The sequence below is a fragment of the Ambystoma mexicanum genome, chromosome 7q (assembly GCF_040938575.1).
Source record: "Ambystoma mexicanum isolate Mex_15411 chromosome 7q, UKY_AmexF1_1, whole genome shotgun sequence".
NCBI lineage: Eukaryota > Metazoa > Chordata > Amphibia > Caudata > Ambystomatidae > Ambystoma > Ambystoma mexicanum.
The window spans coordinates 996,061,421-996,086,432 of NC_090941.1; the positions used below are offsets into that span (position 1 = coordinate 996,061,421).

Sequence of the window (25,012 nt, forward strand, 5' to 3'; positions counted from 1 at the left end):
AAGAAAATGCGAAACCACTTGGAAACTCTATCCTACCCAAGAGAATAAAGCTAAGCTCATGGAAATCTCTTCCCAATACAAGAGGAATATACTTTTGGCAAAGCAAGACACTTACAACGCTAGAATCTCGCAAGCAAACGCGAGCATGAAGGAACTCTTTACGATACTGAAAGAATTAGAAAACCCCATTACAGCCCAAGACAATTGCATCAAAGATAAAACCTGGTGCTTCGATAACCATCACTACTCCACCACCAAATAAAACTATTCCACCCACAAATAACCATGTCGCCCAATTTCACTTCTCTAAAGTCTCTATTACAGAGGTCGAGAAAGTTATATTGGGTCTTAAACCATCCAACTGCAAAGGTGACCAATGCCCAGCACAATTAATCAAGGACGTTTCCAGGGACATATCACCTTTCATCACCAAACTAATTAATGCCTCTTTCACATCGGCACAATACTTAGCAACTTGAAAGAATCCTGGGTACTCCCCCTTCTGAGAAAACAAACGCTTGACCCAGCCATACCGACTAATTACAGGCCCATCACTATGGTGCCATTACTGTTGAAAATTTTAGATAAAGTTGCATATATCCAAATCCAGCACTTCCTAGAACTCAACCGACTACTAGGCTCTCGCCAATCTGGCTTCCGGCCACTAGATGGCACAGAAACGGCTCTCACCGATCTTAAAGCCCAAATAGACAAACTAAGAGACAATGGAAAGCTTGCATTACTCCTCCTCTTTGACCTGTCAGCGGCTTTCGATTTGGTGGACCACAATGTCCTTTGTGGCCACTTGGACTCAGCTGCCCACTTCTCCAGCGAGGCCTTAATGTGGATACAATCACTTTCAGCAGCAGCGGACCCCATCTCTATCACGTGCGGAGTTCCCCAGGGCTCCTGTGTCTCCCCAACCCTGTATAATATATTCACCAAGCCCCTGTTTGATGAGTTGGACCACCTGGGTATTGTCATGATGCCTACCTCTAAGGAGCCAGGCCGGGCCCAGCAACCCCAGAGGCAGACATCATTTTCCCCAGGGAAGTCTCAGCGGGCCCAAGTCGGGGCCCTTTGGACTCAGTCCTGGCGCCTTAGGCGCCAGGCTCATAGCGGACCCCAGTCCTGGCGCCTTAGGCGCCAGGCTCATAGAAGAGGATATGTGTTTAAGTGCTTGGGTGCACACTTACCTGATGCAGACCTTGCTGCTTCATCCAGGCCCTCTTGAGGCCTGAATGGGACTACTTAACCTGTAGGACTACTTCACCACCCGGGTGTGGTCGGGGAAGGATACATACCTGATTGGTGGAAGGATACATACCAGGAACTTCTTCCAAGGCTATTTAAACCCCACCCGAACAGCCACACATGCTTCGCGTTGTTCTGCACCTAGCAGCTGGACGCTCACCGTGTCAGCTCCTGCATCCTGACTTCAGCCACGCCTGACAGCACCCCGGAACACCTGCAAGGGGAGAAAGGAAGAGAATAGGAGAAGAAAAGCCCTTACCTGCTAAATCTGCATCCCGGAGTCATTTCTCCAACGGCCCTGAAAAGGAAGACATCATTTTAAGGCATTTTGTTTCGATCGCTGCAGCGCTGCATTTTACTCACCTTTGCAAGGCGCTTCCATCTTCAGCAGCGATCTTCCGGATTCAGCTACGCCCCGGCGCCTAGAGGAAAAAAGACAAGAACAAAGGTGAGAGGGAGAAAAGGAATAAGGGAAAGCTCAGTTTCCTTTTAAGTCTTACCTGTTGGATTATTCCCACTGCATTTCGGGTCCTGCCGCTTCCTGGCATCTCCGGACCCCGGCCCCTATGGGGAAAAAAGACAAAGACATTGAATGAGCGAATGCAAAGACATTACCTGAGCGCTCATCCAGAACTGTTTCACTTCGGGTCGGCGCCATATCTCCGGCACTCCGAACCCCGGCCCCTAAGGGGAAAAAGACATAAGCATTAGCGCTTGCTGCAATTAGACAACGAACATTATTATTAAGCTTGAACTTTTGAACAGAACTTTTACAGCGCCTTACCTGAACAGTCAAGCTTACCTGAACTCACATCAATCCTCAATCCAGTGAAGTAACTGGGTTTCAACGCGCCCCTGCATCAGAAGCAGGATGGAGAGCTCATCCTTCCAAACCCTAAGGTGAGGCTTCATGGGGAATCGTGGAGGCGGTATCGTGGAGGGTTGGAAGGGAGTGGGAGGCTTGAGCATTGTCCAACAGTTGGTAATACTCCCTTTTCACGCACAGGAGGGTATCCAACGAGCCAGGGAAGCCAGAATAGAGGGGCCCTTCCTGTCCATCTTCAGAGTTCTGCGCCTTCGACGCCCCGCCTCCGTGGGAACCAGGTGAGCGTTACAGGTATCACCTACACTAACTATGCAGATGATACCCAGATCCTCTTACCACTTACTGGGGACTACTGCAAGGATTTAGCACTGGTGAATAGAATTTACAGCATCGTTCAGACCTGGATGGCCACTCACGGCCTCTGTCTGAACGATGATAAAACAGAGCTCCTCATCCTGGGATCGGCACCTCTACTCTCTAGACTTGGTACTAACTACTCATCATTCATCATTGATGGGAACCTTATTAAGGTTGCCAAGGAAGTAAAAAACACTAGGTTTTTACTTAGACTCTACTCTAACATTCACAAAACAGGTAAATTCCCTAGCCTCTTCAACAGTTTATACATGTAAGCTAATTAGAGCTAGCAAACAGCTGCATGCCCTTAGCAAGAGCTCTTATCTTATCCAGATTAGACTACTGTAATGTCCTGTACATTGGAGCAAACAAATATATCACTAACAAAATACAGACTCTTCAAAACAATGCCCTTAGAGCGGCACTCAATATCTCCAGGAAAGAACACATTTCTGAAACCAGAAGAAAACACAAGTGGCTTGCCACACTGGAGAAAATAAAACTAAAAACAGCATCCCTTATCCACAAAAGCTTTAACAACAAAGCTACTCTATATCTAATAGATTCTCTAGAAAAATCTCTACTCGACCTATGAGAGGAGCTAACTCTAACTGTCTTCAGGTACCTCGCTTTAAACTTTCCACTATTGGAGGCAGGATAGCTCCTAGCAATTCCTGAAAATTGAAATTACTGAATTTGATCTCATATGTAAACATTTGTAAATTATATGCAATGTTGACTGTTGTTTTATCACACTACTGTTCACTATATGTATATACACTATCTTTACTAAACTAGTTGTTTCTTCTTCAAATACTATTATCCTGTAACCAAAGTAACTATGTACTAAGCTGTATGACTTCTTCTTGCCTGCGCCCTGATACCTTCGGGTCCGGCGCGCATAATAAATACTAAACAAACAAACAAACAAACAAGCAAGTGGCTCAAAACGCAGCAGTTAGGCTAGCGTATAGAGTAGAAAAATCAGCCCCAACCTCTAATCTAAGAAAAGCTTTACATTGGTTGGCAGTAAAGGAGAGAATTGAGTTTAAAGTTATCTGTCTGGTATTTAAGTGTGTTTGTTAACAAGACAGGGCCAAGATATTTATCAGATAAAACTAAGAGGCATGTTCCAACTTGACAGCTGCGCTCAGCAGATCAGAATCTGCTTCAGATACCACGCAGTAGGTGTTTGAGCAAAGGGGACCGTAGATTTGGAGTTAACAGCCCAAGGGCATGGAATAAACTACCAAGAGAAATTTGTGAGATTAAAAGCCTCTCGGTATTCCGCAGGGCCCTGAAGACCCATTTGTTTTGCTAGAAATCCTGGATCTCAGTTAGTGCAATTTAATCTCAAATGATTAAGTGGATCAAGGCACAGATGAACGGTAATTGATACATCAGCACCCAATTACGATTGAAATGCCTGGAAATGAACCCTATTTGTGCAGATGCGCAAAGGCAGGAAAAAAGGGCATCTGAATGAGCGCGACTAAGATACTGATATGGGCTGCCACTTTTTTGGGCCCAAGTGAGGAGATGTGATAGTGTATCTCCTCATTTCCACTCAAGAGGTTTTTGAGAATGGCCCTTCATCTTTCATTTCCACTCTACGACAACTCTTTTCTACCACTCTTATGTTTCTTTCCTGCAACTTTCTTTCGCCGGTTAATCTTCCTAACGTTCTCTCTGTTTCAATTCCTTGTTCCTTGCTAAATCTCTAAACTTCGATTTCTCTCTACAGCTATCTTCCTTTCCACTGTCTTAATGTTCTGTCTTATTTTCTAGTTCCATTACCTTTTTTTGATTTGTCTCTCTTGTTTTCTCCTTTTTTCTGACCTTTGCATTTTATGTTTTATGTGCAATTTTTGTTTGAAGTGTCAGCACTTTATATGTTATGTATTTTAATGATTGTTAGTACGTACAATGTTGTGAACTTTGTTTCTGTTGTTTTGTCATGGTATGACCTTTATTTGTGTTTTTTGCTATAAATGTCATCTGAATATGACCTTCTCATTTAGCACTGAAAATGAAGTTGGGGAAGGGTCTGCTAATGTTATCAGTTAACTCAAGCAAAGTGGGATGCCTGATGTGTTGGACGGATTTTATTAGTAAACCTTTCATTAAAGCATGGGTGGTATCTGAGAATGCATCATGAAGTATCAGTGAAATGTAATGATGACAGCATCTATTTATATTAGTTAACTCTGTGAGAGGTGAGATGCTTGTTTTTGAAAAAAATCTATTAGCTGAATGTTATCAGAGAATGTCCTTCTGATTTAGCAATCTATGTTATGTGGCGTAGAACTGCTTATTTTGGCAGTGGAATTTCTTTTGGAAATAAATCATTTTATAAGTAAACAGGAAAGAGTCGATCAACAACAAGCAAAATTGTGAAGTCAATCTTACATATGTGACTATACTAGGTTTATGATGGCATCATGGTGACATTTCAGATTGCTCTTGGAAGATGCTGGCAGCTCCTGGCCCTGTGCTCCTGGCCCTGTGATGCTAAGTGAGACTGCATTTGGCCTATAATGGCAGCACCTGTGAGGCTATGCCTTACATATGGTGAATATACTAGGTTTATAATGGCAATTTTTTGCCATTTGAAAGGTGTTTTTGCCATATGCTGGCAGCTCCTAGCACTGTGATTCTGAGATTGCATTTGACATATGATGGCAGCTCCTGTGAGGCTATACCTTAGATACGGTGGCTATACCAGGTATATGATGTATTTATTGCATCATTTTAAGGGTTCTCTTGGCATATGCTGATAGCCCTGTGATTCTAAGAGTGACTGCATTTGGCATATAATGGCAGCGCCTGTGAGGCTTTGCTTTCCCTATGATGACTATACCAGGTTTATAATGGCATTCTTGTGCCATTGAGAGGATTCTCTTGCCATGTGCTGGCAGATCATCGCCCTGTGATGCTAACTAAGACATCATTTGGCATATGGTGGCAGTACGTGTGAGGCTATTTAACGGGTGCTCTTGGCATAGGCTAGCAGCTCCTGGACCTGTGATGTAGGTGGGACTGCATTTGGCTATAATGGCAGCGCCTGCCTTACATATGGTGATTATACCAGGCTTATGAAGGCATTGTTATGACATTTAAAGCGTGCTCTTGGCATATGCTGGCAGCTTCTGCTCCTGTGTTGCTAATTGAGATTGCACTTGGCATATGATGGCACCACTTGCGAGGCCATTCCTTACATATGGTGACTAACCTAGTATGATGCCATTGTGGGGGCATTCAATGATGCACTGGCTATATGACAGCCAACAGTCTTAGGCTTTGCCTGGGCTGTTGTACCACCTAACAAGTTCAGTGATGTTCATATTACAAGTGGAATGTGACGTCATAAACTACTTTTAATATGTGTATAAAGGACCCCCTACTGTATGGTATAAGGATATTTTTCAAATTGCAGCAGAGTTGTGGCTCTCCAGATGTTTTGACTACAACTCCCATCAGTCCCAGCCATCATATCCAATGAGAAGGGATTGGGGGAGCCTTAATCCAAAACACAAGTTTCAGACCTATCAAATATGAGGCCGAAGGTCACAGAACTCCAAGGTGACTAGGAATATCCTTTTTACATAAAGTAGTGGATAATGTGTTACAATGCATGGCTGCACCATCATCCCCTTTGTCACTTCGTGCTTATTATAATGTACAAGATCTTCCAGTTGTTGCTACACATCGTCAATGTAGAATCTATTAGGGGAGGAAAAGGTCACTGATGTGCAGCCTTATAATGTGATTCAAAAAAATACAACAGTGTCATACAATTAATTTAAATTACACTTAGTAGCAGTTTAAAATACTGATCACACACAGATGTATTCGTGCTCTCCTTTGCTAAACAGCAGCCCACGAAATAGACATACTACCATGACGAGTTCCTTATAAATAATGGCTGTACATTGGCACAGAAAGCTCATTAAGCGTGGTACAACTTCAATTAAGTGGTGCAACTGGAATTCCATTTTATTGTGGCTCAAGCAGCGTGCACTGTTACATCAACTCAACTGTAAGACGTTATTGCAATTAAAATAGTGATGTAATTGTCCTATTACAGGCGAGAAGAGATAAGACTACCAGACTGTAACGTATGGTTTAAAGTACCTCCAACCGTACGATATAAGTATATGGAAAGTCACCATGGGGTTTTGTGACCAAATAGAGGAACGAGAACAAAGGCCGATATCCTTTATAGTGTGGATTTTATTCCTCATGATACCTGGGCACACACTCCTATTCCACTTAATATCTGGCCTCTTGTCTAATCTAATGTGTCCAGTTACTGAAGCACAGTATGGCACCTGTTCAAAATCTTTTTTTAAAACACTAATATGCAGCTTGTAATGTGACCCAGACAAATAGTTTAAGTAACTAAAATAAATGCATTTAAACACATTTTGGGTAGGGACATGCAGATTCTTGCTCTTGTGTTCAACTTCAGTCGTGCACAGAATAAACCTACTACCATAAACAGTTTGTTATCATTTAAAGGGCTAAAAAGGAACTTTAAAATGTAATCACGACTTTAAGTCCTGCAGTGACGGCTAGAATTCTGGTCTGTGCCTGCTTAAGCAGTAGGCATTTGTGGGATGCTTTTACCCATGCATCCAAGCCCTACCATAAAACTGTGCAGTACTGGCATGGAAAACATCATGATGGCCAGAACTCCCCAGAGAGTGCACAGGGAAAACATGAAGAATAAGCTGCCACCCATTTTTGCCTATGTTGTGAGCACAGGAGGGCACTGCCTAAAACCACCATTGGGCTACACACACAGTAGCCTGAAACCATTGGGAATGACAATGCTGATTGCCAAAAAGCAACTCAGAACTGTGGGGAATTCATTTTCTTAATCCCAAAAATGGTTGCATTACCAGTACTCACCACTATCAGAAAGCCGGCGTTTTAAAACCACCAGACTTTTGTGTAAAACTGAACAAATGAAACAAAACCAGACCAAGGAAAGACTTGCTAAGTGGTGTATACAATGTAAAACTATATTCTGAAATGACTTGAAGGAAGTAATTATTTAATGTACATGTAAAAATTGTAAGTTTTGATTTAAACTGGGAACTAAAGTGACATTTAGCTGAAACCTGGCTTAATGAAATTGAATTCTGCCTGACAACTACCCCCGACAGGAGTTGAAACTGGATCAACAGCCACTCTTCCCAGGCCTAGCTGCATCCTGCCGCCCCTTGCCAAAAGGAGTTGTCACCTCTCTGATTAGACTACGGGTGGAGCACCTGGGAACTGGAAGGGACAGAACAATGCAACTTCCTTGACTCAGGCAAATGTTATATTGGGGGCGTCGTAAAATAGCTTCCTCTTGGGAGAAACTGGGGGGCAGCTGTGCCTCTGTGAACAAGCTGGCTTGGGGGGAGTGGATAAACCAGTTATTCCACCAGGTGATGTGGGAAGCCACACCCCTTTTTGACCAGGGCATAATTTTAAAAAGATAAATAACTCATAGTGCAGATTGGTCAAAATTTTATAAATAATACCATTATTCTTGTGATTTTTCTGTGCACATTTTAAGAGGTGTTAGGACCCTGGGGTATGTTCCTGGGGATAGTAGCGGAAAAAAAGGTTGTTACTCCAAATGCATGCATGCTAAAAATTTGACACTTTTTCATCTGTAACCCATATCCCTGGTGCACATTTGTGTAAAATCTGGAAAGGTTTGGAGGTCATTATCTGGATGAAAAGGGGAGAATTCTGTCATCAGTGGACACGACATCGAACAAAGGCAGAGATCGGATGGTTTGGTGCTACAGAAAATACGTTAACTGGACCTATAATATTAGAAAAATGGTACATAGATAAATATGTATTTGGGTCAGAAATAGATTTAAGTGCAATCTGACAAGGGGAGGTTCCTCTGACCATAAAACCTACAGCATCACTCTGACTCACATTTCCTTCCCCCAATCATGGGAGAGGGGAGAATTGGGCCAATGACAAGTAGAGAGGGGCAGGCTTAGCTAGGCCCAGGCACACACCCATTTTCAAAACACATAAAAAGAGACTGCTGGGACAGGTAGAGACATTCAATTCCATTTGCTGCGGAGCATGCGACCGACGACTTCACATCCAGAGATCCAGACTTCAAATCCATCAATCTCCAGAACCTGTAGCAGAAATTAACTCCAGAATTTGTAGCAGAGAGGCCTGAATCCACCAGCTGAATCCTCTTCAGCAGGCCTCAAAACTAACCAAACTATTCAACAGCCGGGCGAGCTGTTTGAAGTTTTGCTGAGAATTTTTGCAAGAACCTGTAGCAGTACCCAGAAAGCAGTGTTACATCCAGAATCCAGAGAGGCTAGACCAGCAGAGCAGAGCTGACCCAGATCGCTGTGAGCAGAACCGGTGCCTGATAGACCCGCCCAGCAGACAGAACCGCAGCCGGACGTGTTGACCAGATCCGTGACGGGGCCTAGTTCAAATTTATTTTGTGAGTACCTAACAGAACTGTGCAGAACCAATCTCTTAGTTAAAATAATCTAATCCAAACTATGTTAACCTAAGTAGAACTGCCTCCTAGAAATCGTGTCATCTGTCATTTTTAAAGCTGCACAACTGTCACCTGTCAATTCTGCAGCTGCAAGCTGTCACCTGTCATTTTGAGTTTACTTTAAATCCGAAAAACTACCTTTATTTAATCGTCCGTATCTCTGGAAGCGTTTGGGCTAGGAAAGCTAAGCTTTCCAACAAGCCTAGAACCGACTTCCTATACTTCCTACACTTTTACCGCAATCGCGATTCACGCACTCGCGAAATTTACCGCGATTTGCGATTTTGGCAATTTCTCCACTTGTCAAAATAGCAGCTGCATTCTTTCTTTTGTTAAAATCCGTTTGCAACTTGGTAATAACTCATAGAGCATTGCTAAAGTGAGCCTGAACTAATACCAACACGCATCTCCCACTCACCCTGAATCTCTAGAGGGAATTAAAATCAGTTGGCACATTTTCCCATCCATTGCCATCACATTTAAAAGCATTTTGGGCCTGTGTTTCAAACTCCTACCTGTTTCCTCTAAGCTTGCTGGGGGGGAACTGAATTTCGTATTGCATTTGATTACATTCCTGAGAACTGTGTGCTCCTCTTTCCATCTCCTTCCATTTCTTACATTGCATAGGGGAGGGGGGTGAATTGCCAGAGAAAAAGTGATTATCCTATCTTTTGCTAAAATCATATCAAGTATTTCTGTACTGCATTTTATTCCTCATTGCTTTTCCCTTGAAACCATAAAAGTATGTTTGCTACTTTATCCATCCTATACTAACTCCTCATTGATTGTAAAGAAGTGTGCTAGTGCCAGATTACCCATTGTTGATCAACATCATATGTCTAAGTGTACTATCAGATATTAATTTATTATAAAAGTGTGAGATATATATATTGTTTAATTTTTCAAATAAACCTTTTAATTTGCAAAACAAACCTACTTCTTGGCTCAGTGGGGTCAGGGGGATTCTAAGAGGAGGGTGTTATACAAGGGTTGTCATCCAGAGTACTGAACTGGATATAGAAATACATCAATAAGGGTTTTCCTCAGCATCCCAGACTAGGCATTGACTTGGCTGTAGTGTTGATTGAATATCACTTACACATTGTGACTTCACAATCAAACTGTATTTGTGGATTTCAGGCCGGTAGTGATGCCACAGGCAGTCTGTAATAAGAATCTTTACTTTGGAGGTTTTATACAGGTATTTTTATCCTTGTATTAGAAGGAAATGATTTACAGGCTACCATGTATTACAAGGAAATGAGGTACAAGGTATTGCAGGCTACCATGTATTACAAGGCCATTATTTACAGGCTTTTATACAGGTATTGCAGGCTGGCATGTATTACAAGGAAATAATGTACAGGCTTTTATACAGGTATTGCAGGATACCATGTATTACAAAGAAATGATTTACAGGCTTGTATACACATATTGCAGGCTACCATGTATTACGAGGAAATGATTTGCAGGCTTGTGTACAGATACTGCAGGCTACCATGTAGTACAAAGAAATTATTTACAGGCTTTTATGCAGATATTGCAGGCTACCATATATTACAAGGAAATGCTTTACATACAGGCTTTTATACAGATATTGCAGGCTGGCATGTATTACAAGGAAATGATTTACAGGCTTGTATACAGATATTGCAGGCTACCATGTATTACAAGGACATGATTTAAACACGTTTATACAGATATTGCAGGCTACCATGTATTACAAGCAAATGATTTACAGGCTTTTAAACAGATAGTGCAGTCTACTATGTATTACATGGAAATTATTTGCAGGCTTTTATACAGATATTGCAGGCTACCATGTATTACAAGAAATGATTTACAGGCTTTTATACAGGTATTGCAGGCTACCATGTATTACAATGAAATGATTTACAGGCTTTTATACAGATATTGCAGGCTACCATGCATTAAAAGGAAACTATTTACAGGCTTGTATACAGATATTGCAGGCTACCATTTATTACAAGGAAATTATTTACAGGCTTGTATACATATATTGCAGGCTGGCATGTATTACAAGGAAATGATTTACAGGCTTTTATACAGATGCTGCAGGCTGACATGTATTATCAGAAAACAAATTGCTGCCATTTTTATTGAAATTGCAGTCAGCCATGAATTCTATGAGAACAGTGTATTGTTAATGATTAGCAAATGCTCACGCTCCTTACCCAGCAGTGCAGTTACAAGATATTGGCACTTTACCAAACAAAGAGTTATACCAACAGAAAGGCAGCGGATGGGGACTATGAGGCCATCAGAAGAAGGCTGCATCATGGAAAGGAGTGCCTCAGCTGTGGAAGGAGATGCTTAATGATGCTGAAAGATGGTGACGGTTTCCCTTTAGCAAGAGCCTGCCCACATACTGATCCTGCCGCCCCATCGTGGATTGTTTCCCAATATCACAGTACCCATTTATGACACAATATGCAACACAGTATGACCAACAAACATAGATGCTTTGTAAATTCCCCATGAGTAAAGTGAGTGCGAGCTAGAGTACAAGTACTCAGATGGCATGCCAACTGACAACTTTTGGCAGCTTTTGGGTAGGGCCCACATATTAACTATCAATGCCCCGCCCCACCCCAGTCCCGTCTTATTTTAAGCTCTCATACATTGTCTTACTGACAGTCTCATACATATTGTTTCCTTTGCACCATTTAATTTTGCAGGCTACCTAGGCAGAATACTCAAATTGGTCAGAAATGCTTCAAACAGATGCAGCCTAGAAACAGTAAAGGTGCCTAATATTTGATCTCACATAGAGAAGGCAACATAAGTTCCTCACGTTATGATTTAATATATCATCGTGTGACTTTTACAATAAAAAATAAATGACTGGTTTATTATACATATAACATTGGAGGTGCCCCCACCCAAGGAATGGATACAACACGTATCCCCAAAGGTGGTATGGTATTCTGGTGCTCCCCACCCCACTGGTATTTTATGTACAGTGCTTGCGCTTTGCAAAGGACCCACATATAGACATTATGGTTGGGAGAGTCTGTGTATAGGCAGTAATATTTATTTAAATAATACTGTATCTTTTTAACATTGTTTATTAATGTTTAAAATACTTATTTCAACTGATAGTATTATATGTGTGACTTTGTTAAAGTATATGAATGTAGTGTATTTTCTACATATTTGTGTGTGGTCTAATTGTACCTCTGTGTCGACCTACGACCGCTACCTGAGAGTCAATCCTTGTCGCTTTGCCTTTGTTAGCCACGTTTAAGAGAGGTTTGGCTTCCCTTTCTTGTCAGATGTTTTAGCCTTCCCCTAGGGATAGAGTTTGTAGCATCCTCAACAGAGGGTGGCACAAACACTGCCTTAGCAGATGTATGATATAATGCATCATTTATAACGCGCCTGCACACAAGTGTTTCTAGGCGCGACAAGACAAGGAGGGGAAACAAAGGGAGGACAAAATAACGATCTGACTAGGCCTTACTAGGCTTTGTGTCATTCAGATTGCGCAAGTGCGGGGTAGAGGGAAAGGGAGAGGTGTCAGGGGGGAGGGGAAGGGGAAGTGAGTTAACACACAAGTGCAGCCAGTGGGTGGCTCATAAGTGCAGAGAGATCCTGCATGTCCAGTTACCCTCACACTGTCTCCGGACAAAAAACAGCAACATTTAGTGACTTGGGGTTAGTCAATGGGTGATCTTATGTCGTTTTCCTAAACACTTGATAGAAAATGAGCACGAGCTAAGTAAAACTACACAGTTTCCGTTCTAAATATTCTCCATAGTTGTTGACCTGTACGTTTTCAATTTTGAGTTGTATCAATGTTTGATATTGCTGTTTTTTGTAGAACTGCTACAGGAGCAGATTTGTGCAAATCACACTGAATGAACGTGTATGTAAATGTTATGCATGTTGTCTTGGATTAATTATGCCGGTCATGTGGCTCAATGTATAAGAACCAAAAAAAAGGTCTTTGTAAATAAAATATGAATACATGATGGAAACCTAGTAGATTTCTGCACTTGTCTCTTGAGCTGGAGGCCCTAATAAAAGCCTTCATCTGTGTAATTCAGAAAGGGTGAGAAATTGTTTGTTATTTCAAGAATAAGGGAGCGGGGGTGGGGGGTAACCAGTCTCCTCTTGACTTATAGTGTACTATTCCTTCCACTTTTGAGTCTGGTCTCCCGATAAGAAAAGAATTGTGGAAGTGCCCATCTTTTATACTGCTACAGGTCACCCTGACACACCCTGTTGAGAAGCTCAGGTGGCCAACCGCTTGGTAGACATCCCTGGCGCCTAAGGTCGCCTTGCCCAGCCTTACCTACCATCCGTACCCATGCAAGATGTGCAGGCACAAGCATGGCCCAAGTCATATATGACGGGGTCTCCTAGGAGACCTGAACCAGAAGTAGAAAGAAGAATGTCACCTGTGGAATAACCCACAGAAACTGGGTTACCTGTAGATTAACCAGGGAATAGAGAATAGCGGAGTCATTTTCGCACATGTGTAACTCCAACATCCTAGCAATGAAATAAAGCATCATAACATTAGATGTCTTTGTTGTGTCATATGTAGCATTCAAAACATGCATTAAATGCAGTCAATTGTCAGGAGAACATGAGAAAGCAGATGGAGTATTAAACGCCATCTATTAAGTCAATCCAATAACATTAGAAAGACTTATTATGCTTTGAGTCAATGCAACAATATGAAGAAGCAGGCAAATGATTACATTTGGTCCCCTGTTAGAACAATATGAAGAATCAGGGAGCGTGGTCTTTCAATTAGTAAAATAATATTACGAAGAAGACTTTTTATGAAGAGATATATGGTCTAATAAGATGGCCATCCATGCAAGCACTAGGAAGAAGACCCCAAAGTATATAAGGTCCTGCTTTATCAGGCCCCCTGATCCCCGTTGTGCCCCTCCAGCCACCATGTCATTATTTTGGAATAGGTTACAACCTATTTTGCAGAGCAATCTACACTTAGCCTAGCTCCCCCTCAACAATCCACTAGCCCCCCCAGAACAGGCCCTCCTGCCCTCGGATTGGCTGCTGTGAAGGTCACAAGACCCAGAAAAACCGCCATCAAGGTCCGAACCCAGGGAAATCCATCCGAGCCGCACCTGCTTTCCCACTAGGAAGAAGACCACACAGGAGGTAGGGTCCTGCCATATCAGGCCCACTGCCCACCTAGGTTAAAACCCATTTTGTAGTGCAATCCATGCTCAGCCTGGCTCCCGCTGCAAACCCCACCAGCACCCCCATCACACATCCTCCCATGCCCAGGTTGGCTACTGTGAGGGTCACGAAACCCAGAACAACAACCATCCAGGCCCGACCCGAGGGAAATCCATCCGAGCTGCATCTGCGAATCCACTAGAACAAAGACTGCACAGGAGATAAGGTCCTGCCTTATCAGGCCCCATGCCCCCTTTTGTGCTCCTCCAGCCGCCATATTGGTTTTTTTGGAATATGTTGAAACATATTTTGCAGCGCAATCCACGCTCAGCCTAGCTCCACCTCCAAAACCCACCAGCCCTCCCAGCACACGCCCTCCCCACCTCAGATTGGCTGTTGTAAGAGTCACGAGGCCTGGAACAACAGCATTTACACCAGTTCCACAGGGAATCCTTTGCCCGAGCAGCATGCTATGGGCTCAGGCAAAGGGTGCTTCCTTTGGGCACCATCCGTCCCTGTTCGCCTGTTCGCCCTGGAGCCCCAGCCCTGCAAGTAGCCAAGTTATCCAAATACAGCTACTTCCAGGTAAGGGACGTCGTTGCTGAATCTTGCCTTGTCTGTATTTCACCACTCTTGCATATTGCGGGCCTGGGTTTCCCTTTTAAATTGCTGCCTCAATCTTGCCACTGTCTGTATTTTGCCACACCTGGAGCGTGCCTCACTAGTACACTTACCTTAAATTGCATTACACATAGCGTCATATATCTGACATGCACACTATCTGAATACGCTCTACATTAAACACACATCATCCTCAGCCTGAGGGCCACCACTCATATAAATAATAAATAAATAATGGAATAAAGCACAGTTCCAAGGAAAACCCAGTACACTTGTTCACATAACACAACTATGCTGTTAGGAACCTAGCCAATCCCTACCTAATTTTGATCAGGCTATAAATGCACACACGCATTTTATCTCCCCTCTCACTGCTTAATATCTCACAAGGCCATTGCAATGGCAGTAGGCGCTACACAAATGCCATATCACATGACATAACTTGCAAGTGCTTTAAAGAAACACTCGCCCAAGCAACACAATTCATACTGACTTTCTTTTTGTGTTGCCTAAAACTTTTCCAATACTGACTCGGAATCATGCCAAACTTTCTAGTGAGAGAGATCCTGCTTCCTGAACTCATACTACTGATGCACTTATTCAGACACTCTAGAATAGAATTAGACCCACTTTGAAGCAGAAGACGGGCTGCCAAGAAGACAAGTAGATTGTGGTCCCCAGACACATCATGCATCTCGCATGTCATTTCAAATGTATTCAGCCACAATAGTACATAATTCCCCACTACATAGTTACCATACCCTTCGGTAATCTGAGCCTCGCTTGTTACTCTACGCCAGAACTCTTTGGTGTGCTATTGACAGGCTCAAACTACACATTTTTCAAGTTGCTGGTGCAGAAATGCAGTTAAAATGCATCTTTTTTGCACTAGGCTCTAGTGCTTATGATATGCCAAACTGCACTTGTCGTGGTGCAATGGTTTTCTAATGCATCCCAGTGTTTTTAAAAAATAAGGCAAACTTTGCACTGGTGTTAATACCATGCAACTTTGCACTTGAACCAGTGCAAGGTTTCTGTAATCTGGCCCCTGATTTTATCCAAGATCAGCACTCATCCATTTGGAACAGATGTTCTCCTTTTGTGCTGCTTTCACATTCCTAACTTGCCCTTTTCCCTGTGTGTTTCTTATTTTATGATTGATATTGTTTCAGCACTGTCATCCTGACCTCACAATTTTTGGTCAAGTCTTTCCACTGGCCTGCACACTAAAGGAAGCAGATACTCGCACACCTCAATCCTCATAGGTTGATCATATTTCTGAATATGTGAAAGGGTGGGGGCTTTATGATCTAGCAGTTTTGGATTCAAAATCATATTTTATCCCATGTGTTATCGTAGCAACTTGACATATTGATGAAATACAGATTTCTGGATCCCCACAGACCCTAAAAATTCAGGGATACCAGACATGAATATGTGTGATATAATATGCAACAGTTATTACTATTTATATTAATTTGCAATAATCTTACAAATATCATGTTTGGACAGACGGTAATCTCACAAACATACCACACATTTTCTTTTGATTCTAAGTGATATAGTTGTGGTTTAATGACAAAAAATCATTTTTTAATGCATTTCTGTGGCCTGTTACATCTTTAAGTTTCATTTCTTTGCATTCTGAAACCCTCGTGCTCAAGCATGCCTTTTTCGGTTAATGATTACTCAAGTTGCTGCTCTTTTGTTTGTAAAGCCTTTCATGACTTCAACTGGAGAATGTCATTGGAAGGCCCAGGTTGAAGTTCAAACCTTAAGTGTAATAATCTTTCTTTTGAAGCGTGGGAGTTTGGCATGCTAAGTGCAATAATTTTCCTTTTGAAGCTAGCTCTGGCTTTCATAAGGGCCATGCCGTGTTTTCAGTCCTGATTCCAATTAGCTTAGGACACTGTGTTTGAGCTTTCCACTGAAATACATTTAAATTTATTATTTAGACATATCCCCTTGAGATAGGCCCATGCAGGTGTCAAGCATCTGTGAGACAGGCATGGTATCAAGAGAGACACAGACTCAAAAGTAACAATTTGAAAACCTTTATTATCAAACTTTGTGGGGTTGGTGTAATGCCTACCTGGCCCCAACTCTAAGGGAATTGTTCCCTCAACTAATGCTTCTAAGGGCCAGCGATGTCCGTAAGTCCAAACCCAAAGTTTGTCTGTGTCCATAGCTATGCTTGCCCTCACGTTTAAACCAAATGTGTTAGTGGATTTTCTCATAGGAAAAATGGTGACTCAGAAAAAGGAACTATATAAACCACAGCTGGTTTCAGTTAGTCTTGCCAATAGGTGTAGTTCTGCCAGTTCAAAATAGTTCGACTCAAAAGGGCTGCCTTTGGAACCTTCCACGAAGGGCTCTTGCCATAAGTTAATAGAGTTCATAATGTCTCTGGGTCTCTTGGGGCTCCCTTCCTCAAGCTTCGATCCTTCCAGTTCCAAACAAAAAGACACAGTTCATGTTAGGCCTCTCTCAGGGTTCCCTTCCCCAAATCTAGGCCCCTCTTTACAAAGTTCAACAAACAACCAAAAGGTTCCTCTTTTCAGGATGTATTGTCCAATGTACAGTTCTTTCATAGAGTAGTAGCAGAGACTTTCGAGAATTCTGGGCTCTTTGTTCCTCCCAGGCGCGACCACTCTGATCTATCAACACCTCTCCCTCTTTTCAGTACTTGGCTTCCTCTTAGCTCCTCCATACAGGTGCCTCATGCACCCCTTGTTACTTCATCTGTATTTCTTTTATGCTCTTTCTGTTTTATCATGCACATTTATCATGCACATTTACACCTTCTTCTTGCTGTACTTTCCTTTGGTTGCACCTCTTGCACACTTCTCCCTTTGTTGTGCACACTTGTACCTTTCCCTTTTTGCTTTCGGTCGCTTGCACCCTTTCCTTGCTTTCAGGTCTCTTGCACCCTTTCCTTGCTTTCGGGTCACTTGCCCGCTTTCCTTGCTTTCAGGTCGCTTGCCCCCTTTCCTTGCTTTTGGTTCGCTTGCCCCCTTTTCTTTTTCTTCTATTCTTTAAAGTTCTCTTTCCTCTTTTCTCTCGTTACTTCTGTGCCGCTAGTGCAACTTTCTTTATGCTTTATCTCTTGATTTCTTCTCTCTTTACTTTCTGTCTTGCTTTCTGCTTTCTTTACCTTTGTGCTGCTTGGAAATCTCGTCAGTTTCCATTCCTGCTCCAGCCACCCACACGCTCCCAAGTTTCTCTCTTCACTTTCACGAAACTCACCGGGTAGGGCGGTGCTGGCGAGCGGTCTCCTCGGGATACCCTGGGTCGATTTCAGGGTCTCACCGCCTGCACCTCGGACATGCTTGGGACCGGCACACATCCCAAGGGAATGAGCATCTCTCTGAACTCGGCCAGCAGATCGCAGTCTGCCTCACTCCGGCTCTCTGGAGACGCGGCACTCTAACCACGCTGCAGGCCCTCGAACACATCGGACCAGCGTCTTGGCACGCTGCCCTGCTCTGGACTCTCCAGGCTCCTCTTGCTGCGGCTCCTTAGCTATCCTGGTCCCGTCAGCAATCCCAGCTCGCTCAATGCTTCTGGCAGAACTGCCCTTTTCATAATGCCGGTAAGAGTCAATTGGAGTCAGGTGTGCACAGTTGGTGTAAAGTGTCTGGCATTGCCTGACTCTATTAGTGGGACAATTCAAACGTGTTACATGGTAGGCCTCACTTTGTATTCCTATGTTGTTTCTATGGTTAATCCTCATTGCTCCCAGTCACCTCTTCTTCGTCCCGGTACTTATTGGAAATGTGGAGGCAGAGATGGGGTGTGATTGGAAATACCCCATTAAGGCTCGGGGAGAGTGTGTTGGTGTATAATTGGGAAAGTGGGAATACCATGTCTTGCCATTGGGTATTCTCCTCCCAATCCCCCGTTACCCTCCACTCAGGTGATCCTCCCTCGTGTGTCCACACCCAGGATCGGAATCCAAAAGCAATGTCCCTTCCCTGGCCACATAAATGGAAGATCCCGGGGGAGTAGGTCGGAGAATACTCTCAGGCTTCTCACACATCCCATTAGCGACAGACGTTGCACAGGTGGCTCTTTATTATGTAAACTTAATGGGTTTTCTTGATGAAAAATCAATATACCTGTTTACCCCTGATCCCTCACTCTGGGTGTCTTCCTTTTGGCGTTCTTCTTTGGGTCCCCTCCCGATCCCAGCCGGTAAGGTGAGGAATTTGGGGATAATAATCTCAGCCACTCTTTCCATGAAGCCCCAGGTTGCCGCTGTCTGCAAAGCAGGGCATTTCTACCCATGAATTCTTATGAAGGTTCTCCCACTTCTTCCTACTCATCTTCATCCCCCTGTGGTGACTGCCCTTGTGCTTAGTCGTTTATACTATTGCAATTCTCTTTATCTATATCAACCTAAGGGACTCATTCAGCGGCAGCAAAGGCTATAGAATATGGGTGCTCGGGTCGCCACCGGCTACCCATATCATGCCCACATTTCCCTGGTGTTGCGGTCCCTGCACTAGTTACCAGTTGCGCAGCACTTTGTTTTTAAAACCTTATGTCTGGTTTATCGCGCTCTTCATGCCCAAGGGGCTGAATACCTGTGCGCTAAATTCTCTCGATACGTTCCGTCGCGATCTCTGCGGTCGGCATCAACTGGCTTACTTGTCGTCCCTGCCTTTCAGCGTGTACGTTGTGATGGACGTGTTTTCTCTGTTGCTGCTCCCCGACTTTGGAATGGTTTGCCGCTTCATGTACAAAATTTGAAAAACCACCTTGCCTTCAGAAAGACTCTAAAATCTCACATGTTTTAATGGTGTGGCGGTCGCGCACATTGGACCTCTCTCCTTTCTCATCACCAAGATGCCTTTGGCGAATGTGCGCTTAATAAGTATGCCTAACATAACATAACTAACATGATTTGTGTACATTTAAACTGGATAGCTCCAGAGCTCACCAAGAACACCTGCTTACCTGCTCCAGCCCCAAACTCCTACTTTGCCAGGCTTCCATGCACATATGCCTTGCGGCCTGTTGCCTTTTGTGTATGGATTGAGAAAAAATAGCTACAATCATACCTTTTGTCCAATATGTTTTTAAAACCGTGTATATTTTGTCAGAGTGGTTTATTACGTGATTTGTGTACTTTTAAACTGGATAGTATGTATATTCATTTAGTCTCACTGCTACATTTGACAAAATTGGGAGTGCCTAATAGTGATTCCGTTTGCATCATGGTTTACTAGACTATAGTGTAGCATTGGCAAAGCCAACAATTACGGCTTGTGACCAGTGAAAATGTTTGTCTTTGTTGTAACGTATTCCTCATACAACAACATTTTTGTTGTTTGAAAATTAATGGGTACGCCTGAGGATCTTTGCTACAGTTGCTGTTGCTGATAGTTGAGAGGAGTTTCAGTAAATTAAAAATGAAGTTATTGCCTCTATTTATACTTTACATTGAAAGCAAAATTATCAAATTAAATAGACAAAACAAAAGCAATAAAGACCATAGTGGCTGAAAAATCTAGGCCAGTATTATTTAGGCAATGAACATATACATGAGATAATTAAAGTAAATTCTTTCGGCAATGTTGTCTACTTTCCTGCATCGTATTACTTTTAAGTACTTTGATTACAAGCTAATAACACCAACTTTTGCTTATTTTGTGATGATTTTGTAATTTTTGGGCAGGGTTTCATTGCAGTTTTTTTAGTATGGGAGCATTCTAGAATTTCACCCATAGTGGTATATTGTCTAGAAAATGCCCTGGAAAGAGGGTACACAATGAGCCAGGGAGAGAGTAAAGTGTTCTATGTATGCAACATTGCCACATTCTGAGGGTCGTAATGACTGTACTGGGTTGTTAAGGGAGACGTAACAGAGAGAAATTGTGTAATGGGGAACGCTTACGACTTGCAAACTCTATTTATGGGAAAAAAGAAACATGGCTGTCATGGCATTCAGTGCATTGAGTTGCTGGCATATGGCAGAGACCAGACTTAAAGATGGTGCATTCAGCATACAGCGTTGAGAATATGCAAGGAGATGTATGGCATACATGTAAACCCTCCTGATTTAGGCGAGAGACTACTATTTTTTTCTATCAAACATATTGCTATTTTGTTCTTTCTCCCTCCTAAAATAACTCTACCACACATGTAATCCAATGGGAAAATTCAGTTCTCCCAATTTCTCTTGGCAAAAACCGACCTCCCAGCTGCTCCAGAATGTTGGCATGTGTGGTATGGGGAGGGCAGGCAGCAGGAAATAGCGGGAAAGCGTTTTGGGTCCAAGGGCAGGCTGACACATGGGGCACCGGAGGATGGAGCACTGGCCAGCAGCCTCAAACACTGGCTTGTATATTTGAATAAAATATGCATTCATGCAAAGCTGATTTACTGGCATGGATTACCAGGGTGGCACACTGTTCCATTTGGATGATTTCTTGTCACTGTTTGCGCCCCCATGCCTGTCTGTTATGTCCTACAATTTACACTCACCCTCGACCTTGGTGGGTGAGAGCCCATTCACGCCCATGAAGGGGTAAGGAGATTGGCGGGTGAGTGAACTGACTCTAGTTCAGGTTTTACCTTTGAAAGGTTTATGAGTTAACAGGTATGACCCACCACATTTTTCATACATGGCAACAATTATCCGGAGCACCTAGGAGGGAGATATTGCCACAGAAAGTGGGAGAAATGAATGTTCCCATAGGATTGCACTGGGGGTTCCATTATTTAAGATGGGAGAAAGTAAAATATATAAATAAATAAATGAAAATAAAAAAATAGTAGTATGTTTAATTAAAAAAATCTGTTGTCTCCCGCCTAAATCGACAGGAAGTTGGCCTCCATACCATACCGTTCTACCTGTTGAGTTTCCAAAGGGAAAGTAGGGAGCAAGTCAAATATGTTGGTGGGTGGTTGTTATGTATGGAAGGCACGGGGTGGGGCGGAGCGACATTAGCCCAAGATTGACACCCTTCCATAGAGTCGACTCTTATGTTGCTGTTCATTCTTTGTGCAGTGCGCCCAGCCTCAATGTGACGAGGTTATTCTCGGGCATCTGAAAACGGAACTCAGATCTGGTAGCGGTCCACTGAAGCAATTTGACATTATTTTCTGCATATTTTCAGTACTTTAATTTTCATTTAAAAGTAAGCCACAAAATAATATAAACATGGTGGAGTATTTTTAAATCTAAACACGTGTAATTCTCTTACTAATATTCCCGAGATATTTTTTTTAAATTATATTATTTGGTGGGTTTGCTTATATCTTATTTAACTTCAGTTTTTTAGACATGTCTGCCTTGTTCGCATGCCGACAACCACTGCGCCTCACATTTTGACTGACTGACAGCGTGTGCAGCGTGTGCTTGTTTCCTCGTAGCCTTTCTTCTATGTCCATGGAAAGGTGCTGCTGATCGTAGCCGGGATGGCTTCTGCTGACTCTGATGAGGATGAATACGACAACTGGCTGCTCGAGTCCATTAGGCTGTGAGTGCTCTGAGATGCGACAGTCATTAGGCGGGAGGGGTGACTGACTCGTCCTGGTCAATGAGGCGTTTACGGTCATTGTTTTGGCAGCTTTATCGTGTTAATTACAAACTCGGTCAGCTGAATGTCGTAAGTGCGGAAAAGGCGGCGGATCAGCAGCAGGAATTACGAGGATGCAACATCAACTCTTTTGTGGGTCTCCCTAATTTGCTAAAATAGTGGCATAACCCGCAGTAATACTGTGATAGGACAGGATATGTGCCTTTGTTACTCTGTAGTATCATGGGAAGAACCTACCAAGTGATACATTTATTTTATTGATGTACACATAGCTCTCAACCATTTGTCTCGCAAAGGCGGGTGAAATCACCCGATTTTGTTTTAGGCGGGTGAGACGCCCATTGGAATGAATGGGCGTGCAGGAAGCTTGGCGGGTGAGTCAGCCCTTTGCAAGGCGGGTGACACCCGCCAAAAGCGGGTGAGTTGAGAGCTATGGATGTACATAACTCTGCGGTTATGCAGGGCAGTTTCTAGCCAACTTGGTACCCAGGGCGAAACACCAGAATGTGCCACCATGCGGCCCCCAACTGGCACACCCCACTCCCAAACCACACCTATGTGTCGTGACAAAACCTCTCCTCAATATGAATACATAATTGCCATATAAATGACGCCGGTTTAATATCTTTGTAATGCAATTACTTTACAGAAGAATTCTAATGTGAAAACAGCTGTTGCTGTACAAGTAAATGTTTTTTCTGTCACCTGCTCTTAGGGGAAGGCCTTGCATGAATGCAGTTTCAAATTGTCCATACTGGCACACTGCACTGTGACCAGTCTACCCGGGTCTGATGGCCCACTGGCCCTGTGTTGCAGGTGTTACCACCTCACTTGTATTTCGAAAAGGGCAACACTAGACTAACTATATGAATTATTTTCTGATAGAAGGTTATCATTCCAAGATGGACAGTCAGGTACACTCTTATTCTACTCTTTCAAAATACCTCTTTGGGAGTGGGAAAGGGGACAAATACCATCAGATAGGGAAGAATTTTAGATGATGGAGGACTGGGTCTCAGTGTGAGCATGCCCAATCCACAATACAGAAATATCTTTTGGGAATTATATCTATAGACGGGACAGGATACTGTAGACGAGAGACCCAATAAACAGTGCACAGAAATGCTACAGAGGAAGGATTGTACCTCTTACAAACTTTAGCCTTACCAGTAATAAGCTTATGTAGCGTTTTAAACAAAACCTGCTTCTAATGCATGGTAAAGGATCCACAGTTTCTCAGCCACTACCACCTCACTATTACGCAATCCTCGGGGGTTATTTCTGCAAAAACTAGCAGGCCCATGCTTTATCTAACAGAGCTGGTATTAGCATCTCTTATTAGTGCTGGATTGCAGCTAATAAATGAAATCATGTTGTGGCAGTGTAGCAAGGGTGTTTGGCCTAGGGGATGTAGAATTTGAGGCAACTTATTTGATTGCTTCATGTGTTTAAGTGTGGGCACAGTATGCATGCTCGTCAGAGCCACATACACAAAACGTTCCAGTATGCTATTGTAAGGACTTGGAACACAGCAGACAAAAACAGACATATGTGCTGATACATACGGAAGCGCCACACAGATGCCATTTACCAACATGGTGGTGGCTTGTGCAGTGCACAAAATATTGATGCGCACATATCACTGCATTGATTTGGCATGGATACTGCCTGCAGGGTGACACAAAATTAACTCTCCTTTCCTAATCAAGGTGCAAAGTGACATTGAGTTACCATCTGCTGTGCGCACCTAGCAGTGGCTGGCTTGTTTAAAACATTAAAAGACCTTTGATGCTGAGCACATGTATTTAGTCCATGTCCCAAAGCAGCCACTATAATAGTAAGCAAGAAAATGACAGTTAACTTTCCCAGAGATGCGCCACATGTAACTAAAAAGTAATATATAAAAAAGTGTATAAAAATAAAATGTGTTGGTGTTTCAAATGGAGATATGAAAATAATTTAAAACCTTTTCTGTGTGGCATTTTAATTCTCTTTGAATAATGCATAGGTTTGGTCAGATGATACTTGTGCTAGCCTAGTGATTAAAAATGCCCCATGTTCAGTTCTTAACACTGAAGTGTTAAGGACATATTGTGTAAAAATAATGGCTTGTTTAATGAGCCATCACTTATACATTGCCCCACTTGAAGGCTGTCAACATAAAGAATGAGGGGCACATGATGTGTGACTCCAGAGCATCTCACACGCTGTGTTTGGAATATGCATTCCTTTGTCTGCATATTCCAATGCATTGCTGTCATCCAAAAGTCGGCAGAGAGCAGCCAGCCACATTGCAGAGGAGCGCTCACCAGCACAGCATGCTGCTTAATGTGTTGTGCGGCCAGCTCATAGCTTTCTGGGTGGGCCCCTTACTGCACCCTCCTCCTGAGCTGTTGTGCTCTGCTCCCCGGGCTGTCGCCTGCTACGCCCAGCAAGAAACGGGGTTGTACTTATGAATCATGTTTTCATTTTCTCTATACATTAATGGGATCCTAAATCCACAACTCAAAATAATGCAAGACTAAAAACTCTCTGGATTTTGCAAGTGTACTTTCAAGACTTAAAGGCAAGCAACAACACTGTTTTATAAGGCCAACCGCTTGCTGTAGTCATTGTTTGATACAGGAACCCTTAACACTTGCTGTGAGGCCCCACAGGCTCCCAAGCATGGCCCCCCCATCC

At 43.0% G+C, this 25,012-nt stretch overlaps 1 protein-coding gene across 2 annotated transcripts in view; it reads left to right on the forward strand.

Moving 5' to 3' along the window:
* The first annotated feature begins 22,154 nt into the window (after positions 1-22,154).
* Positions 22,155-25,012, forward strand: part of WDR73 (WD repeat domain 73) — a 111,055-nt gene continuing 108,197 nt past the window's right edge. The window contains exon 1 of one of the 2 annotated variants that reach the window (XM_069640145.1): positions 22,155-22,270. In XM_069640145.1, the coding sequence (XP_069496246.1) occupies positions 22,209-22,270 (62 nt within the window). In that variant the 5' untranslated portion in view covers positions 22,155-22,208. The remainder of the gene's footprint in view (positions 22,271-25,012) is intronic. The other variant, XM_069640146.1, reaches the window with a different exon arrangement.